Raw genomic sequence first — 27,034 nt, 5'->3', positions numbered from 1 at the left:
GAGATGCAATTGTGTTTAAAGTTGTGAAATGCTACGTACACAATTCTCAACCACAAACTCTGAACACCATTACGTCCCGAGCCGTTCAATGCACATAGCCGGACTTAGTTGGGGTCAAGAGTTATGCACGTAAACATGCATCGATCAGCTCTGAACGCGATTGTGATTTTAAATTATAAAATATTACGTACACAATTTTCAACCACAACTCTTGCCATGGTTGCATCCCGAGCCGTTCAATGTTGAACCCAATTGTAATCAAGAGTTGTGCAGGGTAGGTAAGACTTTAGGAACTGGATGTCAAATTTTTTCTGGCTTTATATCCTCAATAATTCAACATCTTGCGGAGCACTGTGGGAATGTGGAATTCGCAGCCGTGGTAGCTGCACTGCCACTTCTCCCCTCACCAGCAAAGAAGAGAAAAGATGAACTCCTCCCCTACTCGATTTCACCTCTTCAAGCGCCGCAAGGAACCCTAATATTCATATCTCTCTCACTCTGTACATGCAAGCATTTTTGTATCCAATTCATCTCAGCAATTTTCACTTCTCATGGATGTATCAGCTGAATCCTTCCTCAATCGCTCCACATTCTTCACTTCTCCCAAACCCCTCCTCTCTTACCACCATTGTAAACTCCTCGCAACAACTTACCCGAAAAACCACCATTTCCCTCGCCAAATCCAATCCAATCCCGTCCGTCCATTCGCTCGCACCGACTCCACTGGTTTAAGATTCAAGCAAAATGCAATCTTCAACGTCAGAGCCTGTTCCGAATCCCTTGCGGCGGCTGACGGTGGAAGCGACGGTGTTACGGACTCGGTCAATTTAGGGTTTGTAGAGGTACTGATGAAGCGCGGGGTTGTGCTGGCTGCTATTGTGTGTGGAGTGGTTGTGGCTGGTTGCCGTAGGGCTTTCGCGGCGGAGAGCGCGGTAGTAGTGAATAGTTCTTGGCCTAAAGTGTGGCAGGTTCTCACGGTTTTCAAAGAGCAAGGTTTGATCTTGGCCGCGCTTTTGAGTCTGTCTGCGTTTTTCTCAATGGCTGAGACTTCAATTACCACGCTTTGGCCTTGGAAGGTACAATTTCGTACAATTCCGTTATGCAGTAATAGTACATGCGATATTTTTACCCTGTGCTAGGAAAAAACTATTAAGGCTCAAGATCATTTTTTTGTGGCATTCTTAATTGTCAAACAAAGAGTAGTTAGTGAATGAATGTCCTTGACGGGTATTAATTATCGAAACACGTCCTTAGCCGTCATTTTCCCATCATTTTTTGTGGCATTCTTAATTGTCAAACAAAGAGTAGTTAGTGAATGAAAGTACTTGGTAAGGGAAATGTTTTTAGCTTTACTCAGGATTAAGGGATATCCTATTTTCCACAGTCCCGTATGTGAAGAAGTTCCCGCCGCACACTCAGTGGTGTAGCCGGAAATTTTGTTTGGTGGGGCACCATTCAACATGGTCTTGGAATTTTCTATCTTTAATTTACTTGAGTAAGAAACAATAATAAAAAAGAAATGAACTTGAAACGTATAGATAATGGGTCTTTGTGTAGAACAAATAAGTTAAGAGAACTTTTTTTAGAAACTAGACAAAGATATTAGGGATGTAGGTGATATAAAGGGGAAAATGTTATAGATTTTTGGATACAAATTGTCATGACTTTTATAATTAAGGGGTAAAATTGAAATTATTGGAAAGTGAAGTGGGGCCCGCCCCCCCCCCCCCCCCCCCCCCCCCCCCCCCTCCCTCCCACTTTTCATGCACTGCCTCATCCACTGCACACACTAGACTTAGGAGAGTTTCTATGGTTTGATTGTTTGCTTGCTCTAGCCTTTGTTCTTTTGAGGCGAATTAGGGTGGTAATTATTTGCAGCCCTTGGTTAGCTTCTACTAATAGCCATCTGGGTGTTAATCTGATACGTTACTGCATACCAAAAGTAATTACCGGTGGCGTTCGATCTATGAGTACATGTTGGATAGGTCATATATTAAGTTTTGGAGCAATAGCGATGGCCATGTTATCTTTTCGCTTGATTCATAATCCAGAGCTTGTCTATGTGCTCCTTTTTAGAAGGATCTTTGAAGTGGAATCTGAGAACCAGTTCCTACTTTTGCATGACCTGCTGTGTTGTTAACTTATTATTCTATGAAACCAGAATATTGCTGCCTAAAAAGTCTGTGAGGGGTAGAATGAATAGAGTCGTAAGGCACGTAACCTTCGTCATAATTTGCTGCCAGCTGCCTATCGCAGATTATGCTGGCTGAGGTTTTATAGGTATATCTGCGACTCGCCTCTAAAAGGTAAACAAGGTTTTAGACGATGTAGATTGAAGTTGAGGTGGAATGGATTTTGATTTGGAGGTGAGTGATGGGTTGGAGTCAATAACAGTGGAGGTAAGTCTTTGTAGCCTCCAATTAATGTAGTAGGTGTTGTTAGGGTATGGAGAGAGTTGAGGCTGAGGAATTAGGTTTTAGTTTGACAAATAAGATGTAGGACTAGTTTGATTGGCAATATAATTGTGTGCGCTTATAATAATGGTGAATCTTACGATTCATGCAATTCTACTCTTCAGACTACGATTCTGCAATTTCGACCACGATTCTATGCTGTTTGCGATTCTATAAACTAGTTCATATCGTTTAGTATGTGAATCGAACCGTTATCATACGATTTGTATTGCGAATCATACGATTCGAGAACCATGGTCTCAAACACTTACATATCCTTGCTATTAGGTAAGTTAAACGGGATGCTATTATCCTTTCATGCTCATAGTAGATGTACTGGCCTCTGGGAAGTTTGCCATCTTGTGTGCTTGTGCAGGCATGTTGGTGGCATGAATGTGATTCTTTTAATTTACATTTTATTGTACATATACATATGTATATTTGTTTCCAACAGAGACTCATTTTTGTTTTATACTGCTGCATACCAGGTTCGTGAGCTGGCTGAAAAAGAGCCTGAGAATGGTGTCTTCAAAATGCTTCGCAGTGATGTCACGCGGTTTCTTACAACTATACTTATTGGCACTACGTACTGGCCTTCTTATAATAGTGATTTTGTGGTGTTCTCTCTTGTTTGACTAATGCGCCTTATTCGTAGTTATTACTGATATACTCAGTGTGGTAAACATTGGAGCAACTGCACTTGTCACTGAGGCGGCAACAGCAATATTTGGCGAGGCTGGTGTGACTGCAGCAACTGGGGTGATGACTGTACGTCTAAGTTTCTTTTTTTTTCCATTGAAGAATCAGTAATAGTTTAGATTCTCTAGTTATCATTGCTATACACCTGCAAACTCTTTTTCAATATTTGCTCAAGTATTTGTCAGTCTAAGGTACTTATAAGAACAAGAAAAAGAATGTCAGTCTAAAGTTGCTGAATATTTCTTCCTATGAACACATTTTGCTTGTTGTATGCTTGTATATAGTACCTACGAATGATCTGTGCATCTCTCTCTCTCTCTTTCTATCTCTCATTACTACAGCGCATATCTGTAGAATTTCTGGAAATAAATGATTTGGCGGATGCTGTTATTTCTTTTTTTCTTTTTTAAATCTAATGTTATTTTATTGCCATTAAGTGCTCCAGTGTTTTAACTTGTTATGGATATTGGATGTTTTCTTAGTAAACCGGTGATCCTCCAGTGTTTGACTTGTCAGGAAGTTCTCCAAGTGAAACCGTAAGCTTTTACTTTATTTCAAACTAAGGAAGAATCTTAGTGGGGCATTGATGATTAAAGAGAATTTCTGGAGGGTTCTAGAATCTAGGGTGAATTCATAGTCCACCAAATGCTTATTAGACTCCCACCGGTGAATAGTTTGACGTTTCTACAAGGGTGCTTGTCACTGCTTGGCAACTTGTGTATTAGCTTATTTTTCATTAAAAAATGGGCTTCCAAACTTGCATGGAATGAAGATTTTTTTCCATCATGGTTTGAAAATCTTCAATCCACTGGGAAGAGAATATTTGCCTTCTCATATCCTGGGTTCTCAATATTGTCCCTTATGTATATAGCCCAGTTCCTTGAAAAACTAAACATGGTGAATTATCATATCATGATTTTCAATAGATCCCTCTTCTCAAAAGCAGAGAATTTGAAATGCTTTCTTTGCTTCTGTGTGCTCCTTGCTTAATAAAGTTATTTTGGCAGTCACATTTCTTTATTGCTTCACTTTGGGTTTTTAAACCAGATGTCTGGTCTCTCAATGATATCAGGTTGCTATTTTGCTTCTTACGGAAATTACTCCAAAAAGCATAGCTGTTCACAATGCTACTGAGGTTGCTAGGTTTGTGGTAAGTCTTGATGTTGTTTCTTTTAAATGGAATTGAACCAAAGATAACTTAGGAGTTGCTTGATAGTTACCTGTAAATGGGATCATGTACCTTGTTTTTTGATGCCGTTGTGTCAGTATTGCCCCTACATTTATCTGATCAGTGTCACTTGCAATGCCTCTAGGTCAGGCCTGTGGCATGGCTTTCGGTGGTATTATATCCTGTGGGAAGAGTTGTTACCTTTCTATCAATGGGAATGCTAAAAATGCTCGGTCTGAAAGGAAGAAGGTGTGCCTTATCTTGAATGTGTTTTGATCTTTCCGTAACTTAATTGTCTTGTTGTATTCGAAATCTTGTCAAAAGTATTGCATCTCTTTATTCTTGGCTTTTTTTTTTAATTTGTGTGTGTGATTATAATAATTTTGCCTACTTTGGTTTGCCCCAGGAGGACTTTCCCTCTGGCCGTGGCATTTAAAAGTAGCCTAAATTTCATGCCACGCATACAATTAATTTGAGAGTTGGTCTGAAAAATTATTCAAGTCAGTTAAGTTCGCATGCAAAATATTAAGTTTGCTCCTCTTCCAAGGAGATGGAAGAGGAGCAGCAACTGCACCCCCCACTACCTTGTCCCCTCTCTTGCAACCCCATCTCTGAAGTGTTAAGTATTTAGTGAGACACTACAATGTAGCCCAAGCACTCCCTGCCTATTCTACATTGCCGGTGGTACTGATAACAGTTTATCTTGAATCAACTGACCTGTTATTTCTGATGGACTAGTGAGCCCTATGTTACTGAAGATGAATTGAAGCTGATGTTGCGAGGAGCAGAATTAAGTGGGGCAATAGAGGAGGAAGAACAGGTAAAGGAATGTACTTACTTTTGTCCAACATTTATGCCCCTTGATGGGTTGAAACTAGATATAATTTGACTTTATTAGTTTCTGAGTTAGGGTGACTAGTCAGTTTCATCATCATTCTGTTGTCAGCTACCTCTACCATCAAAATATGTGAGTATCACACTGTACACAGAGCATCTTTGGTGGAATATCATTTTGCCTCTGAAAAAGATTGGGCGTAGAGGCTAGAGCACTACATGTTTCAAAACATGGTGATGTCAAAGTGTTTCTCAGTAATGCTGACTTGCTGGGTAAAGTTGGAGAGGTATAGGCTCATGTTATTTCTGAACAGGCGGTTATGACATTAACAAGTGAAAGAATCATTAGTTGTTCAGGAGGCACCAGTCACCTTTAAATTACATTAAAGATATTATTTCTGAACAGGTGGTTATGACATTAACAAGTGAAAGAATCATTAGTTGTTCAGGAGGCACCAGTCACCTTTAAATTACATTAAAGATACATAAATATTGTATTGGCGTAAGAAATATTATTTGGTTTATTTATCATCATTTAACTTAGCAGTCTCAAGGATAATTTGCCTTGCAATTTGATAAGAAGCTGCCTTACTAACTCTTTAAGCACATGCTTATATCATTTGGACCACGTAAATAGACGAGGTGAAAGTTTTCATGCGAGTGAAATTAAGAATGAATTGTACCATGTGACTGTAACCACCTAGTTAATCCCATATGCTGCAACATGTTTCCTTTACCAAAATGAGTACATCATCTATACTTGTTAAACACGACTGCTCCACAACATAGAGCCTTGAAAGCTAAGATTGTGGAATCTTTGGATACTCCTATCTAAATACAGTGAGCAAAGCCTTAATTCATAGGTGATTGGTCAATGGTTAGGAACTTGGGTTTTGGGTTTGAGGATGCAATCCTGGTCAGAATGGTGGAGTTTGACGTTTTCTGGGTCTAGTTTAGCTCTTTAATAATGGTATCTTGCTGGATTGGACCCAAATAAAATCTGGGGTCCTTGAGCCACACATAATTCGTCTAGAGACAAGCAAATTTCGAGAATTGCAATAATACTCCTGATCAAAGAATTACCCCCTTTCTTCTCCAAGCTTATACTTGAAGGGCTGATCACTGTCAGCTTCTTTATTTACAGGATATGATTGAAAATGTGTTAGAGATAAAAGATACACATGTCCGAGAAGTAATGACACCTCTCGTTGATGTTGTTGCAATTGATGCCAGTGCAACACTGGTCGATTTTCATAACTTGTGGGTGACTCATCAGTACTCGAGGTATGTCAAAATTTCTTATCTGTTTGCTTGTCATATAGCAATTTCGATTATAACATGCTAAAAGTTGTTCAAAAACATTCTTTAGGGTGCCTGTTTTTGAGCAACGTGTTGATAATATTGTCGGTATTGCATATGCCATGGATCTTCTCGATTACGTTACAAAGGTCAGCTAGTAGTTACTTTCATTTGTTCTCTTCTAAGTTATTATTTCTGCATTTTTCTAATTACAAACATAAATCTCATAGTTTGCAGAATTATAATCTTTTTTATTTTGAAGGGGGAGCTACTAGAAAGTTCTTCTGTGGGAAATATGGCACACAAACCTGCATATTTTGTCCCTGGTAACTTTGCTTCACTTTAGTAACTTTTCTGCAGTATTTTGTTGGAATATTTTTCAAATAGTTTTTCAGTATATCCTCCATTACTCTAAGTTTGACTATTCAATCTCCTTTTATTCCTAAGTTATGTTTTCTGTACTTCGGCCTTGATTTAACCAGAGCAACATGAAGCTGCAAAAGTTTGATCTTCTGGTTGATTTGTCTTTTTTGTTAGACTGTCATAGAGAAATGGTGGAATACTTTTTTGAGTTTGTGTTAGGCGTCTTTTTCTTGTCTTAGATAAATCATGCAATTTAAAACTAAAATTGTGAATTAAAACCTTGCTACCATATTGCAGATTCAATGTCAGTCTGGAATCTTCTTAGAGAGTTTCGCATCAGGAAGGTCCACATGGCTGTTGTTCTTAACGAGTATGGTGGTACTGTTGGAGTATGTATCCAGACAAATACTGTTTGCGTAGAATTATTTCTTGTTCACTTGTAACACACTAATTTGTGGTGTGTGTTGTGGTGTTGAACAGTTCATCATTATGGTTGTGGATTCAATTATATGTCCATTGCGTTTGGAATATTACTTATTCTTGTACTTTATGGATGAGGCAGATAGTAACTCTGGAAGACGTGGTTGAGGAAATTGTTGGTGAAATCTTTGATGAAAATGATTCAAAAGTAAGGAGCTTTTTGTGTTTCTATTTCCATTATTTGACACATGCAAAATCTTGTGTCATAAATTTTATGTCCATCCCTACATTCACTTCTTGTCAATTCAACATTAGTAACTCCTTTCTGTTGAGATTATAGAGATACTTGATAAAAATTTAAAAAGTTCAATAGCCTTGTTGCCACTGTCTAGTGTGAGGAGTTTGGTCGAAACATTATTAAACTCTTGAGTCTTGTTCTTCTAACACCCCATGTTGTGGCAGGTGTTAATTGTTAAATTTGAATTGTGTTTGATTGCTATACAACAGGAAGAAATCCAGAAAAAAACTGGCTATATTGTAATGAGAGCGGAGGGAATATATGATGTGGATGCAAATACCTCAATTGACCAGCTTTCTGAAGATCTCTGCATCGAAATGCCGGAGGTATGTCAGATTTTTGTGACACGCACTCGATTGCTGGTTAATTGTTGACTTTTCTCTTTCTTTTACTCGAACAGTTATATTGAATATGGTTTACTTGCACTTAACTCAATTTTCTGGTAAATTTGGGGATCCTATTTCCACTTTGTCAGAAAATAACATTTCAAATGCTAAAGAACGAATTGAAAGCTTGTATCCATTTTTCGCTTGTCCTGTAGAAAAGTCATTACAAAACCAAAAATATTTCTTGAGAAAATCCACTTGTGCTATAGAAAAATACGTACAAAATCAAACATTTTTCTTTTGTTTCATTCCGATTAACGTCGATATGCTTTTTTCTTGCAACAACTCCCTTGGACAACATTCTTGACAGCTTAACAGATCCCTTATGTATCCTTATCATGATTGGTATGAATCATGATTCCTAGGTTGAACTTAGTGTTCTCTAAATGCATACCCATTGGCTATTGCGATTGATATTTCTGAGTTATTTTTAGTTCCGTTCATCCTTATTCCTTGGCTAGTTTCTGCTGCTTCTTTTTTCTCCTCTTTTTTTTTTTGGTGGTCTAAACTTCTCCCTTAATCAGTCACAAAGTTCAGCATTGAACAGTTTCTTGTAAATTGCCTTCAATTTTTAATTTCTTTTCTGTTTAGATTTCTCCCCTTTTTCTTTCGGAGATAAGAGTGCCCATCAATTGTTAAGTACACTTTGATGATCTCCATTTTACAGGGTCATCAATATGAGACAGTATCAGGTTTTATTTGTGAGGCATTTGGATATATCCCAAGGACTGGTGAGACCATAAAACTAGTACTTGAAAAAGCTAGCCGAGAAGAGCATGAAGAATATACTGAAGCAGATTCCGACCGAAAAAATGAAAAAGAAACACATCAAATTTTTAAGCTTGAGGTATGGCTTTTCTCCTTTCCTACATGCAGCTCTTAGGCAGTTTCTTCACCTAAAGTTGTTTTACTATCCGTTTTGTTTTTAGCTTTTCTTCATGTACAGAGTTACATGTGACCTCGTGCCTTGTCCTTGTGGTATAAGTATCTAACTAACTAGGAAGTGTTGTGGTTGTGGTTGTGGTTGCATCAGTATTCCCGTTTGTGTGCTTCGTGGGCTAGTAGCACTCAGTTGAGTGTTTGTCCTAGATATTTCCTGGGAAGATAGAGCATTGAAATTTCCAAACAGTCCCTCCAACCCCAGCTGTGATATGAATCGAAGATTCAGTTCTTTTCTTTGTTGTCTCAGCAATCCGTCAAAAAACACCAACTCCGATACGCCAAAATGATTGAAAGTTCTTGCATTCACGTAACTGATGTGGTCATGTTGTCTTAACATGCAGATATTAGAAGGAAATGCTAGAAAGGTGGGTGCAGTTCGGTTTGAACGGATAAACGATGATGCAACATTGAAGTCGAAAGAGGTAACGCGTTTGGTTCCAAAAATCATGAAACGGAAATGGAGCAGCGGTGCAGATTCAGACAAGACTGACTACAGTGAGGTTCCACACCAAGAGAGAGCAGAGGAGGATGTTCATTATGATGGCTATATATCTAGTGAGCCTGAATATGATCATGAAGACCACAATGACCAATAATTACATTATTAACATCAATCCCGTTCTTACAGCACCAAAATGGAGGCAAAAGAGCAAAAGCATCATAACCTGTAAATCGGCATGTAAAATTTTCACAAATGAGAAGTACCAACATCCCCTCAAAGTTAGTTGCTCTGTGGGATTCGGCATGCTGTTCCAGTTATCTGCACGCAGTGTAGGCTTGTAGCATGTGACATCTGCGGATTTGGTTCGGAGTCTTTTTGTAGTGGTTCTGCAGATGAATATTGATCTATCTATGTATAGGACGATGGTGTCCATCTGAAGCTATTCATGCATTGTTTTGAGCTCTGTAACTTTTTTGCATTTTGATTTTTAATATGGGGAGATCAGCACTGTTGCGCGACATGGAAGATATAAAGTAGGGCTGCACAAAAAATCCAGTGAACCGCGAAACCGGTGCGGACCGAACTGATTCATACCTTTTGGAATTTGTCCATGGTTTAATTGTCCGGACACGGATTTGGAAATTAAAAAATCGTGAGATACTGATTAGGATTGGATTTTCATTTGAAAACCGTGGATCATCCGAACCGGACCGTGAGATATTTAAAAAATAAAAAATATATAATATATATGCAACGTATGGTAAGTAATTATAATTTTACACCTATTTTTATAAATTATTTGTTACTATTTGACAATATGGTTTATCAAATATCAATATAATTTTACACCTATTTGTATAGATTATTTGTTACTATTTGACAATGTGGTTTATCAAATATCAATATAAACTGCTAAATCTAAGGAAGGTAAAGTGCAATACTCAGTTGTTTCTTTCCTGGAACTGGGGGGTGGGGGGCGCGCGGCGGAGAGCCAAAGTACTGCAATTTATCTCTATCTACTTATATAAGAGCAATAAATTATGGCCAACTAAGACCAGGGCCGGCCCTTGGGCAAGGCCCAAGAGGCCCGGGCCTTGGGCCTCCAAAAGAAAATCGAAAATGGGGCCCCTTTTAGGATTAAGTTTGTATATATAAATATAGTTAGTGAGATTTGTATAGCACAATCTAAATGGTCTAGTGGCAATTTTTTCATCATTAAGTGTTTGTGGTCCATGGTTCAAACCTCCATACGTGCATTTTTAAACTTCGCCCAAACCTTTTTTTCTTGTGAATGTGAATGGGTTTCTCTCGCATCATATTAAAAAAAAAAATTATTTCAAACCTTAATTATTTTTCCTTCTAACTCTACAAAAGTTTCCCTTAGTCCTATTGTTAACTTGAATTATGTCAAGAAAATTAATTTTTTGAGCTTTCAAAAAATTCTTTTCGTTGGCAAGAACAATTATAATTTTTTTGGAGCTTTCAAACAATACTTTTTGTTGGTAAGTATGTTATTTATTTGAGAGTACAATAGATATTTGATTAGTTTGATTACCCATTTAATCAGTAATTTTCAGTTAAATAACAGATATGACAACCTCTTTGTCAGATATATTTCATATGATGAGTTTACATTTTTCCACCATGATAAATTAAATCAAAAAACACGGCAAGCTATCATTGTTTAAAATTGTCCCCTTTCATAAATCGGAAAAAAGATTGTACAATTATTTTCAAAATTCATGTATGTAATACCTCTTAAAAAAATTACAACAAAATTATAAAGGGCCCCAAAATCTGAGCCGGCCTAGGGCCCTGAAAAGTGTAGGGCCGGCCCTGACTAAGACCACAAGAAAATTTGAGGAGTGCGACCCACAAGGAGACTCTCTCTCTCGGTACTGTCTAATGAGTGTCTATGACTTCCATGAAGAGGAAGAGAGTGGGTTGCAGCCAAGGATGATTTGCTGGCATTTGTTGCAAAGCAATTGAGTCGGCATGCATGAATGCGTACACTGGCGAGTTATCCTTGGCTACATTTTGCTCTCATCTTTTCATGTGAGTCTCTACAGACTTGTCCATGGTTTGTTTTGGGTTTTCTCATTTTTGTTTCTTTTGGCGCAAAGCAAAATAGAAAAGAAACAGGCTTTCAAAAGATGTAATTTTTTCCCACCGTTCCAAACAAGGCATCATGTATTGTAGTGCTGTAACTATTTTTTATTGAAGCAAATCCGTGGACAACCGTGTCCGAATTGCAACTCACGGTTCAGATTGGAATCGAGCCGTGAGACTTTTGATCCGGACATAGATTTCATTTTCAAAAAACCGCGACTTGCGGATTAGGACTGGATTTCGTAGGAATCTGATCTGACCCGGAACGTGTGCAACCCTAATAGAAAGTTGCTTGGCATATTGCAAGTTGGTTCATGGGAAGCGAGGCAAAAGACTACCAATGGGCGTAAAAGATCTGAAAGAAAAGGCCGGGGGAGCTGAGGATGTAGCTGTTAGAAGGGTCTCTTTGGCTGAAGAAAAGGGTAGAAAAGAGGAAATAGTTTTGGGGTCTGATGGGTCTTTTACCCGGACCTGGGGGGCTGTTGTGCCTTAGGCAAAGCAGGGTGGGTGTGTTCAGAGAACGGGTGGGCTTGTCTCAAGCGAAAAAAAAGTGATATGAACCGTTAATTATGTAGACCATGACACGTAGAACAAATCTGGAAAAAAAATTCAAGTAGATCGGAGGTAATTCATTATACCGCGGCCAAATGTGCTCTCTCTCTCTCTCTGAATTGCCAAAACTAATTGGAATTCTATCCCGTTTGACCCAAAAAAAAAACATTTGGAATTTTTGACCCTAAAGGACCAAATATTCAGATAACCAATTGTTATTTTTTTTTAATCTTTTTGCAACTAGAAGCCAGCTAAGGAACCCAACAAAAAAATGCATGCACAGAGAGATCCATTTTTAGCCCAACAGAACTAGGGCTTTGTAAATTAAAAATGGATCTCTTCTAGTGGGCCAGATTTCGTAGGAGGAAAAGTTTGGGTTGCTGGCTAATGGAAGTCTTCCAATAGGCCAAATTTAACCCAAAAGAACAAGGGCTTTTCACACATAAATGAGTGGGCCTAGACATCATGAACAAGGGGCCTGATAGATTCATAAAGTCAGGTTTTTATTGCGCTACTACGGGCCCATTTAACTATCACGTTAGCCTCTAACTCGAGACTAGAGGGGGGGGGGGTGTCTGGGATTGAATGAGTTACGCGTAAGCTGACAAAGACATCCCTAACCGTCATACTAAAAATGAAAAAAAGAAGTGGCAGTGACACATGATTGCTCCAATAGAGCATCTCCGTTTCATCGGTTAAAATTTTGGGAGGTACATCGATAGAATTGAGGGGCGGATATGGTAGAAGATAGTCAACCTTATCAGGGGCTACATCACAAGTATATTGGAAACAAGAATATTGAATCTAACGGTGATTATTTATTGTTAGAGAACAACAATCCTTCTTAATTTAGTGGCAAGCCTGTCCTTAATACGGAGTAATAGAATATGCTCTGTACACTACAGTGCTACACTTCTTGAGATACCATGATAAGCAGAAAATCTTCAACTATTAGAGCAAGTTATATCAAGCTTGTAAGAAGTTCATAACTGGTATACTATGCTGCCGGGGACGCTCGTATTTAGTAGTATTTGACTTCGAATTTCACTATCAAGTTGTATGTCATGCTTATACGATGTTGTAAGCTACGGTTCACAGAATCTCTGACTTAAAGAAAGTATCAATAGAGCCTTCATCATCTCTCTCTTTCTTTTTCTTTTTCTTTTTTTTTTGCTTGTTTTTGCTACGCGTTTGAAATTATGTATGTTTTAGTAAGCTAGATTACTGTGAAGAGTCAAACGTTGTCCAATCAACTAGAACCCACAAACATCATGACATTGGAAACCAATTAGTACAAAGGAATATTCACTGGGGCTAAGCTCAGGCCTCTCTTATTATTTACTACTCCCTTCGTCCCAGTTTGTTTGTCCAATTTCGACATACGTGTTTTTTTAAAAATTGTTTATATCTCATAATTTATAATGTTTTATATAATTTCGAAAACATCATATTTTAGATCTAATTGAGACCTATTGAGCAAGATCCATATTGCATATAAAAAACATTATAAATTAAAATATATAAACAATTTTGTAAAAGGTCCCAAATAGTGAAAATGGATAAACAAATCGGGACGGATGGAGTATTATAGTTTTCTGAATTGTATATAAATATGGGGAAAATTTTGTTACGGAGTGTGCCGTAAAATGTGTTTGCGGAGGTGAATCCCAAGCGTCCAAAGTGTTCTGGACGATCTTGATTCTAATAGAACTTTTCCGGGAAAGAGTTACTCTTCTCCGAATTTTTTTTTTAAAATCCAAACCATTGATTGCCAAAACAGATGGTTGAGATCAAGTACCTTCCTAAAGAATATTCTCTTTCAACGATTCAGATTTCTCATTTTATCTGCTCATACAAACAAATCCAACGGTCCAGATTTTTCTATCCTTCACATACAAGCTAATGGCATGTTTTGTAAATAGTGTGCAATCCTGGAGCTTAAAATCCTGGGGCTAATTATTCAATAATGGAAAACAACTATACCAAGTCTATTGATTGAGGCACGAATGGTGGAGATAAAGGAAAACCTTTTTTTTTTTTTTCAAAATGAAGGAAACCTAATTTGATTTTTATGGTAAAGATCGGTAAATTATTGGGATTAAATTACAAGAATACAAACTTCAATTTCTCATTTCCTTAAAGTACACCATATTGATTTACATAAGTTTCCTATCTTAAGAAAGAAGTTATGTTAGATGGCCTAAGACATGTGATTTTGCATCCTATATTGCAATCAAATTTTAGCACACATGAGTTCGACTTAGTTTATTTATTGAGATTGATTGTGGAGTATTCAATAATGCTAAGGGCTGAGTAAATTCTTCAGATTGAGATTGAATTGATTTCTGTATATGTTGTCACTCTTAAATTTTCGTGTCACTAAGAAGATGATCACATATTACACACTAATGTTTGAGCCATTAGCTAGCAAGTGCCATAGACACGGACAATTTCAACCGAAATGCGTAGTGCTGTAGGTTCGGACAAACACAGTATCCAAAAAAATGCAATTTTGTGGAAGTATAGAAACCCAACATTTTAAAGTACGTGGACTTGATTGCACGCACATGCAATGGGGACTTCTCAGTCTTTACTCCTCAATCAACCAAACAAATGCCCAGTCTGCAAACACAACTGTAACACATGTTAGTGTGGCCCCACTGCCGCTGTTTTTTGGTCTAGTGTTCTTGTCATATACTACTCCTGGAGAAAGTGTTTGGGGGACAGTTTGAAATGGGAAAAAAAAAGCCTTTATTCGATTTTGATGTACTATAGCTACTTTGATTGGTTTTGTCTCTTGTCCAATGGCATTGGATAAAGGTTTTCCCATACGCTTACTGCGTTCAATTTAGATGTCACGAGTTCAAGTCTCTTACTTGCGTATAAGGCTCCGTTTCAGAACTGTAAATAAGTATTTATTTTTTAAGAAGGTAATTTCAAGCTCAAAAATAATATGTTTACGCAAATAATTTTTCTACCAATTTGGATCTTATTTGATAGATCTCATCAAGATCTTTTATACGGTGTAAAAAAAATAAAAAAATAATTTTTCATTTACGTTATTTTTGAGTTTGAAAATGTGAAATAAACTGCTTCTTTTTTAAGAAAATTTCTGAAACGGAGCCTAATTCTACTTCATGTTAAACTTGCGTGTAGAGTTCTAGAATATTGTACAAGTATGAAACAGAAAAGTATTGTAAAAGAATTTTAGACGGTAAATATATGAGTCATTAGATTAAGATGATCTTGACCGTACTTGAGGATGTGGGAGACTATAAAAAGCAAATTGTTCGGAAATTCGGAAACAATTATTCCTATTTTCAATCATTACTCACCACTTATTATCCTTATCTTCAATTATTATTCTCATTTCTCTTTATATCTCTCTCCATTCATTACTCTTACTTCCAATCATTACTTTATTTCTCTCTCCACTCGTAACCTTAAAATTTTTCTCAAAAACTCGTTCAAACACAGCATAATATATAATATAGCAGTGCTCAAAGAAAAGGAAGAGGATCATTCCCTGTTATTTAGAAACTAGTTCCCACGGGACTTCATTGACCTTTTTTTTGGCTCTCTTCGACGATCGAAAATTGGTTGTAGACTTCATCGAGAATATCAATCGTAAGCCAGAAAAATCTCAGTCGTATTTTGATCAATATGATTTCCGATCACATTGCTTTGAAAGAGATAGACTGACAAAAAATGAACAGTTTCGATAAATAAAGTACCACAAAGAGCGTTTTTTGATTGATTGATTGATTGATTTTAGGCCATCAGACGGTTGATTCGAGCCGTTCAAAATTTCTTTAAAAAAAATGAGTGGGCTTACGTGAAAATCAACGACATCCGATGTGTGTAGGTGGTCAGAGTGGGCCCCGCGCGGCCGTTGATGTCATTATCATGGTCCAACTATGTTTGACAAATTTGCATTTGGGCCAATTTACACACACTTCGACTAATTGTCGGTGATTAGTTACACCGCTTTACTTGTGAGAATTCCGAATAAAGTTAGAGAAAAATTTTGTTTGATCTAGTCCCAAATGAGTTAATGGCACCTTAGAAATTTCAAATTTAAGATCTTGAAAAGAAACAAATAGTACCCAAGTTTCGAATCTCGACCACTAGACCAAATCCTTCGGGTTTGCTTGGTCCAACTATTCTTAGCTACCTTTTAATCTAAGTATTTGGACATTGATATATGGATAATAAGGCACAAAATTCACTACAATAACTTCTTTGTTTTGAAGCAATTGAATTGATCGAGTTGCATTTATCGTGATTTACTAGCTTTTTGTCTTTACATATTCTGAGAAACTGATATCGATATGATATTACTGTTTGAAACTGTGATAAGGGAGGGCTTGTAAATCTCGAGTCCGGCTCCTCTTCAATTATTGGATAGAACATTCTCTCCAATCTCGGCCCATAATTTTTTTTTATGATCTCATGTCAATGATCGAAATAGTTAATTTTATTTTGCACGTTGACAACATGAAGTATGCCAAAAATCAAGTTTATTGGACATCATTAGATATGATTTTGAAACACATTATCTTGCAAAATATAAGATTGCAACACTAGAACAAAACCCCTTTCTGTTTTTTTCCAATATAAATCTGTTTTGAAATCATATCAAACGATAATTGATCAAAATGATTTTTGGCATGCTTGATACTCTCAGTGCATTAAAAATTATGAACAGTTTCGATCATTGAAGTGTGATTTAAAAAGTTTTTCCCTAGCCGAAATTGGATAGAGTGTTCTCTCCAATCCATTTAAAGGGATTGGGGAGGAGCCGGGCTCGTAAATCTCACATGTGTTTAGGACCACTTTCATTGATTAACAATAAATAAGAGAAAACTCGTATTTATTTTAGTAAAATCTTCTCAATTTATGCTGTTTTCTCTAAAAACGAAAGGATAGGGCTATAGTGTCTCCAGTCATTTCAGAGACACCGTAAAATTTGGCATAACAAGACCATTTACGGCATAACCAAAATCATCCGTAAATTTTGGCATAACAAGACCATTTACAGCATAACCAAAATCATTAAATAGCATAACTGTGGATTAGGGGCATAACTTTTAGGATGATGCTATGGTGTCCCCGGTTATTTTGGGGACACCGTAATTTTGGGCATAACTTCACCATTATGAGCATAATTAAAACCCATTACAAGCATAACGAAATCCAAACAAGGCATAACTAAGGAATATCCAAAAAATCAACCAAGGCATAACCAAATCCAACCAAGACGTAACAAACAAGTTATGCATTATTATGGTTTTGTTATGCTTGTAATGAGTTTTGATTATGCTCATAATAGTTTTGTTATGTCAAAAGTTACAGTGTCCCCAAAATGACCGGGGACACTGAAGTCATTCCCTAACTGGTTATTATTATTATTATATTAGGTTATAACATTTTTTTTAAAAATGGCAAAATGACATAACAAGTGTTGTGTATTATGTTATTATTACAAAAATGATAATAATATAACCAATCAAAGACATAATAAAAGATCTTTGAGAAACATAACCAGTGTGGCATGGTGTTTTCTCTTATAGCGGGTAGACACCATAGCATTTTGCCAAAACGAAATGATAAGTTATGATTAAACCAGATAAGTTTCCCATGTTTCTTGGTGTAATTATGGTTGTTGTGGGTCATTATCTTATCTTTTTTTTACCCAAATAAACAAGTAGGGAACCTTAAAAGGTATACAAGGGTTATTATTTCATAACTATTGAATGAAAAGACTAATCAGTATTCTAAACAAAGTACTACTGTAGCTAGTAACTTTGATTTCCACTACTGTAATGCGAACCCGGTGCTATGCATATCTGAATTGTTGATTTCGGTAATTAATGATTCGCATCGCATGGTATTGTGCGTAATTTTAATTGTTCATCCGTTCAACAATTTGGACTGTTAATTGGCGAGATCAATAGTCCGGATGTACACAACATGGTGCCGCACGACACCATCCCCAAATTCCTATAATGTTAACAACTTATGCGTCGTTGTGCGATCATGGTAAACATTATCCGCCCATACCAACGTCCACAAAATGATCAAGGTTAGAAAGTTACGGGGTGTTTCTACTGACCAAAAAAAATGCAAAGGCTCCATTTGTTTCAATATAAAATGTTTTACTCTGTTTAATGTAAAATATTTTTTTAGAAAACAAATTTTAAAATTTTATTTTCCTGTGTTTGGTTGGCACTTAAAAAATATTTTCAGAAATTTGACAAAATAGTGGGGAGAGAGAGGGGCCTTAAATAATGGAGAGATATAAAAATATTGGAATTGAATGTGGGTCAGAAATGATGATCAAGAAAAATGAGCAGTGAAAATTACAGTAGAAGGCAGCGGGTTCATTTCAGAAAATAACTTACGGAAGATTTAGAGGTAAGTCATTTTCATCCAACTAAGGAAAAATGTTTTCCTTATTTTTTAGGACTCGAGGACCCTGCTGAGCGGCACCCCTGCCGAGCGGTCAATCCGGCCGTTCATCTCAGAATCAACGGCCCGAATCGAAACATCTTTTTCCTTTTCTTTTCTTTTTTTATGAATCCGTTCGGTACCTTTGCATCCGGGCCATTCAAACACTTTTGGATGGCCGAGTTACGCTCGGCAACCTTGCTTGGCAGGATCTCTCGGTCCATTTTTTACACAACCAAACACCGAAAAATAGGTGGAAAATATTTTTACGCCCACACAAACGGAGCCTAAAAACTTAACGCATACCATATCGTTTCCATTAACAAAAAGAGTTTCAACATTTCACCATTTCGCTTCTATTAACAAAAATAGGGTGTTTGGATTGAACACCTACACTACACACATCGGAGGGGCCAAATCCAGTCCATTTGCTCCGGACCAGTTCGGTGCATCTGGTGCATCCGAGCAGTCCACAAAAGTCAAATTTAAAAGGGTGTTTTTAAAATAAAAAAAAATACTTTCTTTAAATTTGAGCCGTCCAAAACACTTTTGGACGGCTCGGATGCTGTTGATTCTTGCGCAGACCCACTTATTATTTAGTGTTTTGGACGGCTCGGATGCTGTTGATTCTTGCGCAGACCCACTTATTATTTTTTTTATAGAATTTTTAAACGACTCAGATCAATCGTTCGGTAGCTAAGGCCCTGCGCGGCCGTCAGTGACTCCCGTCGGTTTCGTAGCACTGGCCCTCGACTATCCAAGTCGGACGCGTAAAAGTCGATTTCAAAATAAATTTAGACTGCAGCTCAGAAAAAAAAAAAAAAAAACCAAAACAAAAAATTGGATTAAAAGTTACCGAAATGCTACTGGTACATATAATCTGTGCAAAGATTGTGCACAGATTTTGTGGTGGGGCCCACCACGGGTCCCACATAAATGATCCGAGCCGTTCATTAAATGTAAAATATTTTTTCAAGGGTTCCTGTAAAAAATTAGCTCTGCAATCCAATACCTATAGGTACTTGGGGCCCGTTCGGACAAATAAGTCACAGTGGCTTATTTTTTGTCCTCATTCAAATTTTTTTCGTATCACTTGGCTTATTGACATTTTTTTGAGGATTATTGCATCCTCACTACAAGAGGAATGTAAAAAGTTAAAATTTTTGACCGAAATCCAATTTTTTTTGAATAAAGACGAAAAAATTGGCTTATTGATTTGTTTTCGTCTTTATTCAAAAAAATTTGGATTTCGATCAAAATTTTTAACTTTTTAGATTCCTCTTGTCGTGAGAATGCAATAATCCCCAAAAAAATGACAATAAGCCAAGCGATACGAAAAAAATTTGAATAAGGACAAAAAATAAGCCAAAATGGCTTATTTGTCCGAACACCCCCTTGATCTAATCATCTAACTTTTCATTACCTAAAAATCTGAATGAAAATTTAGATGATTGAATCGAGCACTTATAGATATTACATTGAGCTGATTTTTTACGGGTACTCTTGAAAAAATATTTTACATTTAATGAACAACTCGAATTATTTGTGTAGGACCCGTGATGGGCCTCACTACCAAATATGTGCATAATCTGTGCACAGATTGTATGTACCAGTAGCATGGTTCAGAAAGTTAAAACCAGTCCTGTTAGAAAAATCATTTCCCCCCCCCCCCCCCCCGCTCCCCGCTCTCTCTCTCTCTCATCTCTCTGTCTGGATCTTTCCCTCTTATCGCTTTGGAAAATACAATCCTATTCCCTTCCCTACCATGTTGCCTTTAGAACCGGTCACCCCATGATAAATATTTCACTTACCTACAATACCCCTCCTTATAATCATCATCTTTTGGTCTCTTTAAATATATTAGTATATAGTTCCTTGATGTGAAGGGAAAAAAAAAAGAAAAAAAAGAAAGAAGCACAAGGTCCCCGGCCTTGTTATATGATCTAGTGAATTATAATTGCCCACGGATCAAAAAAAAAAAAAAAAATTTTATAATTGCCCTTAATCACATCATTTAATGGGTAACCATTTTAAAAATTTGTAACGACCCGTGATCTAATCTAGTGATTGTTATTGTCCTTAATAATCACATCATCAAACAGGAATCCGTTTTAAAAAATTGCAATGGCCTTGTCATCTGATCTGGTGATTGTATTTGTCATTGATAATCAAATCGTCAGATGGGAAATCATTTTAAAATAACGATCCGACCTCTCTTCGATGTAAAGCTAGACCGCAAAGAATAATCGTTTTCCAACCCCATCTTTGTGTTTAATAGTTCAAACTTGTTACATATTCTTAAGGATACAAGATAAGTCAAATTGTCAAAACAAAATTTTGACGTACAAAAAAAAAAAAATTAGAGAGAACCAAGAGCAGAAGTTTCCAGTGCTCCTAGGGAGCATACCACCCTCCATGGTGCAGTTGTATCAAACCCACCTCTTGGGTCAATCCAACGGTCCAGAACAAAGGACACCAAATCCACAACGTAAGGGACCAAGTACCACGTGGGGTGCCACTCAAAAGATGTTATCAACTGCCATGTGTAGTTTGAAGTTCCTTGGAATTTCCGAAACTCAAAATGGATAAACTGATATTTATCCGTAAATATATTAATTGCACGGGGGTAATTACGTACTACAAATGTTTTATCTGTCCTCAACTGAATTCGCAGATCTAGGAACGTTCTTTATTCACTCTCGCCTTGATTTTCTGAGTATTTTGAATTTCGAAATACCATTTTCATATATTAAAAACTGTTACACAAAAAGCCTTTTAATTCTTTTAGTAGTAGTATATAGTATAAAAGTTGATAATGGTTTCAGCATTAGAGTTCAACTGGAGAGCACAGTCCTGTTTGAAGCATCATTTCTGTCGTTCTGCTTTCCGGGAGTGAAAAATTTTCTGGTTTTCGACGCCATGGGGAAGGGTAGAGAGAGAGTAGAGAGAGAAAGGGGAACTAGTCATGGCGTGTTCTCTAATATTTGTTCATATGCTACTGACTGAAGAGATTCGTGGGTATGTAAATCTCTTGGTTTCTCTCTCTCTCTCTCTCTTTTGGTTTATGGTCTTGAAAATCATGGTTTTGAAGAGCCTTTTTTTTTTTTTTTGGTTGAGATTCAATTTTCAGAAAGATGGGATTTTTATTTCAAAACCTCTCAGTACTTTCTGATTCTTCGTTTTTGTTGAGATTCACTTGTCAAAAGAAGCGATTTTTATTTGAAAAACAAGCAAAGAGAAAATGGATATTTTGAAAATTGATGACTGCGAGTAGATTTATTTCCTGGTTATGATGGAGAGTTTTTTTTTTTTTTTAACTCTTGTGAGAAAGATTTGGAACTTGTGGAAAAGAAAGGGAAGTTAAAAAGTTTTCCACTTCTTTGTTTGGTTGAGAGAAAAAAGAAGAAGAGAAAATGGAAAAACAGAGTTCGTTGTACAGTGAAATTTTCCTCTCAAATTTTCTATCCCCGAGGGATTTCATGAAAAAAGAGAAGAAAAGAAAGAAAAGGGTTGTGATTTCTTGCCAAATCAGTCATTCGGATGGTGTATTTTGCGAGAAATGGTGAGAAAAGTACGAAAAAAGAAATTTATGGATTGATCATTTTCCTACTTCACTCATTCTCCTTTCTCACCCAATCTCACAATAAATGGTGAGATTTGGCGAGAAAAAAAAGCTCCCCGTTCTTATCTCATCATCCAAAATTTCTCCCACGTTCCACAAGTTCCAAACAGAGCGTAAAACTTTGAAGGTCAAGATAGAAGGGAGGGCAAATGGATGTGATACAAGGGGTTTTTTTCCAATGTGTATTTAGGTATATTTTTGGACGTGGGGAGACTTTTGTGTTTTCCGAGGATGATAAGAAGATTTATGTCTATAGATTCTAACTTTCGAGTTGTGCTGAGAATCTTCAGTATCTGTTTTTTTCTATATCTGGATCATCTGTTTTGGAAAAAAATATGACACTGAGTTGAGAATATCTCTGGATGAGATATAGCAAATAAAAATGACTATAGAAAACATGTGATTATTCGGTTTCTGTTCTCCTTTCCTTTATGATTTTTGATTTGATACTGCAGTTTCTTTCCCAAGATTCTTACCCAAATATATCTCTCGCACACATGTAGAGTTTGTACTTCACAGAATGCACTCTCTCTCTCTCTCTCTCTCTCTCTCTCTCTCTCTCTCTCTCTCAAACCCTGTGTAAATTCTCCCCTAGATTATCCTAGGATGGATTTTCTCCCCCTCAAGAATCTTGAGAGATGAGAAGAGTCTTACGTGATCTGATGACCGAAAAAGCGACTAGATCCCGGTTCAGACAAATTGGGTAGTGAGGATTTGAGCTCAATCCCCACTTTTAAATGTGGTATTTTTTTTCGTTTCATATGTATTGATGTTTATATGATGTATTATGCAGGAGTGGGAGATGTGAGATGGACTCTTTTGAGGCTTCAACCATCGTCTTTAGTAGGATCAGGAAGTTAGAGCCAGAGAATGTAACAAACAAGATTGTAGGGTATCTCCTTTTACAAGACTGTCGCCAAGAAATGATTCGACTGGCTTTCGGTCCGGACCATCTAATCACAAATTTGATTCACAGAATCAAAATCCAGCTCGGGCTAGTGTCGAAACCATCTGTTTCCATCCCAATGAGCCCGGTTCCTGCTCCGGATCTTCCATTTATGCGTTTCTCACCGGTTTCATCCCCTACAACATTAAGGTTACCAAATCACTACTGGGAATCCCGAGTAAATCCGGAGCCCATACATAATCCACATTTTGTACCCATTGCCTATTCTGATTCAGTTCCTGAAGATTTTAGGCTCGAAAATCGGTCCCATTTCATGAGATTGGAGGATCAGTTCGAGCCATTTGATTTAGGAAATCAATCATGTGCAAGGGACTTTTATAACCCAGAAGCTACATTCTCAAGAAGACATCGGTCTCCAACCGAATTCCCAATCAAAGTTTGTCACTATTTTAATAAGGGGTTTTGCAAGCATGGAAGTAATTGTAGGTACTTTCACGGGAACCCTTTTCTGGATAGCTTCTACCAGATGTTTAGTCCTCGTCCAAATGAATTTGACAGTGAAGACCAGGTGTTTTCACCTCGGTCGCTTGAAAAGTTGGAATATGAGATTTCTGAGCTGTTGAAATCCAGAAGAGGGAATCCTGTTTCAATCGCGTCGCTTCCCATGTTGTACTATGAGAAGTATGGGAGGACTCTTCAGGCTGAAGGGTACCTCACTGAAAGCCAGAGGCATGGGAAAGCTGGTTTTAGTTTGACGAAGCTCCTCGCCCGGTTGAACAACAGTGTTCGGTTGATTGACAGGTGTTATAGTGATTTTTTCGTAGCAATTTCTGTGTGTAGTCATCTATTTTAATTGCAATATCTAACGGTTGACTTTTTAATGATTTTACAGACCTCATGGGCAGCATTCAGTTGTTTTAGCGGAAGATGTGCCAAAATATATGGAAAACTGTGGTGAAAGAAATGACCCAGGCCAGATAGTTAGTGGATCACGACAGATATATCTGACTTTTCCGTCTGAAAGCACGTTCACAGAGGAAGATGTCTCCAACTACTTTGAGTAATTGAATGACTTATTGTTTTATTTGCTTCATTTTTGTACTTGAAGGATATTCAGTTCTTTACTACTCTTGTTGTTCCGGGTTTTTTAGTTCCTTTGGGCCAGTTGAAGATGTGAGGATTCCTTGCCAACAGAAACGGATGTTTGGGTTCGTGACGTTTGTTAGTGCAGATACTGTGAGAATGATTCTGTCAAGGGGAAATCCGCATTATGTTTGTGGTGCTCGTGTTCTTGTAAAACCGTATCGGGAAAAATCGAAGCTTTTTGACAGGTAAATGTTGATGTTTTCTGTCACATTCTCATGAAGCAAAGAACTTCCTTTTGTGGTTCTGTTGCTGTTAGGGTCTGTCAAAGTCTTGCCTTTTCCTCCTGCCGAATCACCGGAGACATGGAATCACATTATTGTATTGAATGGAAAGGTTGGGTTGTGACGAGGGGAGCTTTCTCAATGTTTGACATTGACTAAAGCTGCATCCTAATTTATGGCTTTTTGGTATATGCAACTTGAAATGGTGGATTAGATTCGCAGTGAAATAGATTTTATCGGATGCTATTATGTTACTTCATCCCTCCCCTCCCCTCACTTCTTGCCTCATTTCGTGTTTCATAATAATGCAGGAAATACCCAGAGAAACTGGAGCATCAGATGAGTCAGAATTCGCTCTATTTTGACATGGATTCCGAGATTCACCCTAGTGAGTAATACTTTTTTGTTATTTGAATTGACACTGGATGAGATTTTTTCTCTATTTAATAATGCAACTTACTATAAGGCTCGTTCGAAAGTGGAATAAGTTGTCTATTGTCATATACTGCTCATTGTTGACTTCACTTGGCCTAAATAAAATAAGTCACTGAGGTGATGTTCAAGAGTACTTGCCCATGATTTGTTTGGTGTACTCCAATAAAACCTTTTTCTGCCTGAGGCTTGTTTCGGTGACCAACAGTTGGTTATTGAGGAAATAGAGTGTTGGATGCGAGTATGAATGAAGCCAAAAGATCCCCCCTACAACTATTGAGAGGTTAATAGAGCAAAAGCGAAATATTCTGCTGAACCATACCACGGACATCGTGATTATTGAGTGCTAGTGGTTTGAATTTTGTCGAACAAGGGAAATGGGTGTTATCAGGATAGAGAGGTTCAAAAAAGAATCATGAAATTGAGTGTAAGGTTTTTTGTCACGAGTTATGAGATTAGAAAAAGAGGATCATATGTTGCCCATTTCCTTATTCATTTTGTGCCAACAGGATGGGAATCCTCAAGATTGATGAGGGAGCCGTTTATGGATGAGAATGAACATGGCCTTGAAGTTCAGACAAGGAGACTGTCAGGGCTGCAGTTATCACGAAGACCTCTGGCCAACCAAGAGTCCTATTTTGGCTACTCCATGGACGAGCTCAAAGCTTCAGAAGGTTTAATTTACTCAGAAGGTTTAATATCCTCTCTTTCCTCTTGATTTACCTTTCAACTGTTGCCTTTGTGGCTCCTATACGCCTCAATTTTCCAGTTCAGATTCCTATTCGAACCATTTTGTATGCAGATCATTCTAAGTTTTCATCAGCAGAACGTTTCAACCATCTGCTCGATGTTCATTGTGAGCCCACGAGTGATGATGATCCCAAGCTCATAAGAACCATTCACACTGACCAGGAGAGGTAGGAATGACTATCCTCCAACTGTATCCTTTAGGCTGTGTTTGGATCTTGGATATGTGAAGCAATTCCCTTTCCTTTTCTTTTCCCTCCGGGTCATCATTTTTTTTTCCATAACATAGTACTTGTTTCTGACTTGAAATTTCTGTGTCCTCATTTGTTCAGCAGTCAAGGAGTTAATCTCCCGGAGAGTCCATTTGCGTCTCCAATAGTAAGCAGCATTTCTACAGTCCTAATATAGATTCAGCAACAAACAAAAGAAGTATAGAGATCTCAGACTACTTATTCCTTACTTTGAAAGAACATATACGGCTCTTATTTGTCCCTCTCATTTTCTCAACAAGCTCCGAGCAAAGTATATACTACCTGCAGAAGTTAGAAATATCAGAAGCGTATATATCCTCCTCCCTGTTATGTGGGTTGAAGGAGGAGGTAGGAATGAAGAATATGACACAGCAAAAGTAGATTATATAAGTTCCTTTGGTTTTCCAAATGTTTTTGCAGAAGGCAAGAGGTTTGAGTATTTTAGAAGACAAGTTGGTATATAGTCCTTGAAGTTGATTGATGAAAGTTTAGTTTACAGGTAGGGTTTCAGAGAGGTGAAAATATGTTTAGTCTCTGTAAAACCAAGCAAATTCTTACAGGAAATAACCTTTACATGAATTTTTTATCAGCATATACCAGTTTTTTTTTGCAATGGGTGTTTGTTGCCAATTTGACTTGGTGCAAGCAAGTTACTTTGTTATGTTTTGATTGTCGAAGATATCGTCGGGTAGATTCATTCATGTGCCGGTGTTTTTCCGGACATGAAATCATGTGAGAATCTTCTCATTTCTCGATATTCTCACTTGATTCTATCACCGGAAATACGCCGGTATGTAAAATCTAGGGTACGCAAAGGTCTGAAACTTGGAGCACTGTGATTTGTGACTACCATTTTATAGTATTTTGTTAATTTTGAGGTAGGTATGTAAGATTATTGGCACACTTGAAAATCCAATATCCAATAGTGAGACCGTTGACTGTTCACATGGGGATGCCGGCAAGAGATGAAACAGTAACTTGGAAGCTTTAATAATTTAATTTTATAGAACACCGTCACACATGTTTCTTGTTCTAGGGTTCTTCGCAATCTTATCTGAAAACAATGTTTGACCAAATTTGTAATGGGTTACTTAGTGGTCTTGGGTCATTGCCCTGTTACTCTGCTTCTCAAGAAATCAATACATATTTCAAACTCGGTGTTCGGCCCAATGCAGTACTCTATACGGAAGATTAATTTCATCATTTATCGGAGGAAGATTAATTTCATCATTTATCGAAGGAGAAAGATAAAGACAAAGTTGTCAGAAAAATACACGAGTTTCTTGATTCGAA

General features: G+C 37.4%; 2 protein-coding genes across 10 annotated transcripts; both read left to right on the top strand.

Annotated features, from left to right (window-relative positions):
• The first annotated feature begins 294 nt into the window (after positions 1-294).
• On the top strand, positions 295-9,772 carry LOC131329642 (DUF21 domain-containing protein At1g55930, chloroplastic-like). The gene is made up of 14 exons (XM_058362908.1): positions 295-1,076; positions 2,942-3,039; positions 3,128-3,221; positions 4,225-4,302; positions 4,466-4,569; positions 5,059-5,140; positions 6,299-6,438; positions 6,524-6,602; positions 6,716-6,779; positions 7,114-7,205; positions 7,379-7,444; positions 7,744-7,860; positions 8,588-8,767; positions 9,204-9,772. The coding sequence occupies exons 1-14, from the start codon at positions 552-554 to the stop codon at positions 9,456-9,458; spliced, it is 1,974 nt and encodes a 657-aa protein (XP_058218891.1). The 5' UTR covers positions 295-551; the 3' UTR covers positions 9,459-9,772.
• An 11,247-nt stretch (positions 9,773-21,019) lies between these two features.
• Positions 21,020-26,354, top strand: LOC131329641 (zinc finger CCCH domain-containing protein 18-like). Of its 9 annotated transcripts, none has more exons than XM_058362899.1 (9): positions 21,020-21,433; positions 22,493-22,740; positions 22,831-23,745; positions 23,837-24,004; positions 24,096-24,275; positions 24,623-24,699; positions 25,253-25,435; positions 25,513-25,660; positions 25,823-26,354. In XM_058362899.1, exons 2-9 carry the CDS (start codon positions 22,676-22,678, stop codon positions 25,896-25,898), a joined length of 1,812 nt encoding a protein of 603 aa, XP_058218882.1. In that variant the 5' UTR covers positions 21,020-21,433; positions 22,493-22,675; the 3' UTR covers positions 25,899-26,354. The 9 variants fall into 9 exon arrangements, with proteins under 9 accessions (XP_058218882.1, XP_058218883.1, XP_058218884.1 ...); XM_058362900.1 differs by having other exon boundaries at positions 21,021-21,433; positions 25,826-26,354; XM_058362906.1 differs by having other exon boundaries at positions 21,023-21,433; positions 25,253-25,417; positions 25,546-25,660.
• The last annotated feature ends 680 nt before the right edge of the window (positions 26,355-27,034 follow it).

The sequence above is a fragment of the Rhododendron vialii genome, chromosome 6a (assembly GCF_030253575.1).
Source record: "Rhododendron vialii isolate Sample 1 chromosome 6a, ASM3025357v1".
In the NCBI taxonomy this organism is placed as follows: Eukaryota; Viridiplantae; Streptophyta; class Magnoliopsida; order Ericales; family Ericaceae; genus Rhododendron; species Rhododendron vialii.
Note: the sequence above shows the minus strand (reverse complement) of the source record. Positions and strands in the feature narration are given on the sequence as shown.

Excerpts from the sequence above, each read along its gene's own strand:
- LOC131329642 (XM_058362908.1), top strand. The coding sequence starts at position 552 with ATGGATGTATCAGCTGAATCCTTCCTCAATCGCTCCACATTCTTCACT. Across the intron at positions 1,077-2,941 it reads CCACGCTTTGGCCTTGGAAG|GTTCGTGAGCTGGCTGAAAA; the intron begins GTACAATTTCGT and ends GCTGCATACCAG. Across the intron at positions 4,570-5,058 it reads CTCGGTCTGAAAGGAAGAAG|TGAGCCCTATGTTACTGAAG; the intron begins GTGTGCCTTATC and ends CTGATGGACTAG.
- LOC131329641 (XM_058362899.1), top strand. The coding sequence starts at position 22,676 with ATGAGAAGAGTCTTACGTGATCTGATGACCGAAAAAGCGACTAGATCC. Across the intron at positions 23,746-23,836 it reads AGTGTTCGGTTGATTGACAG|ACCTCATGGGCAGCATTCAG; the intron begins GTGTTATAGTGA and ends ATGATTTTACAG. Across the intron at positions 24,005-24,095 it reads GATGTCTCCAACTACTTTGA|TTCCTTTGGGCCAGTTGAAG; the intron begins GTAATTGAATGA and ends CGGGTTTTTTAG.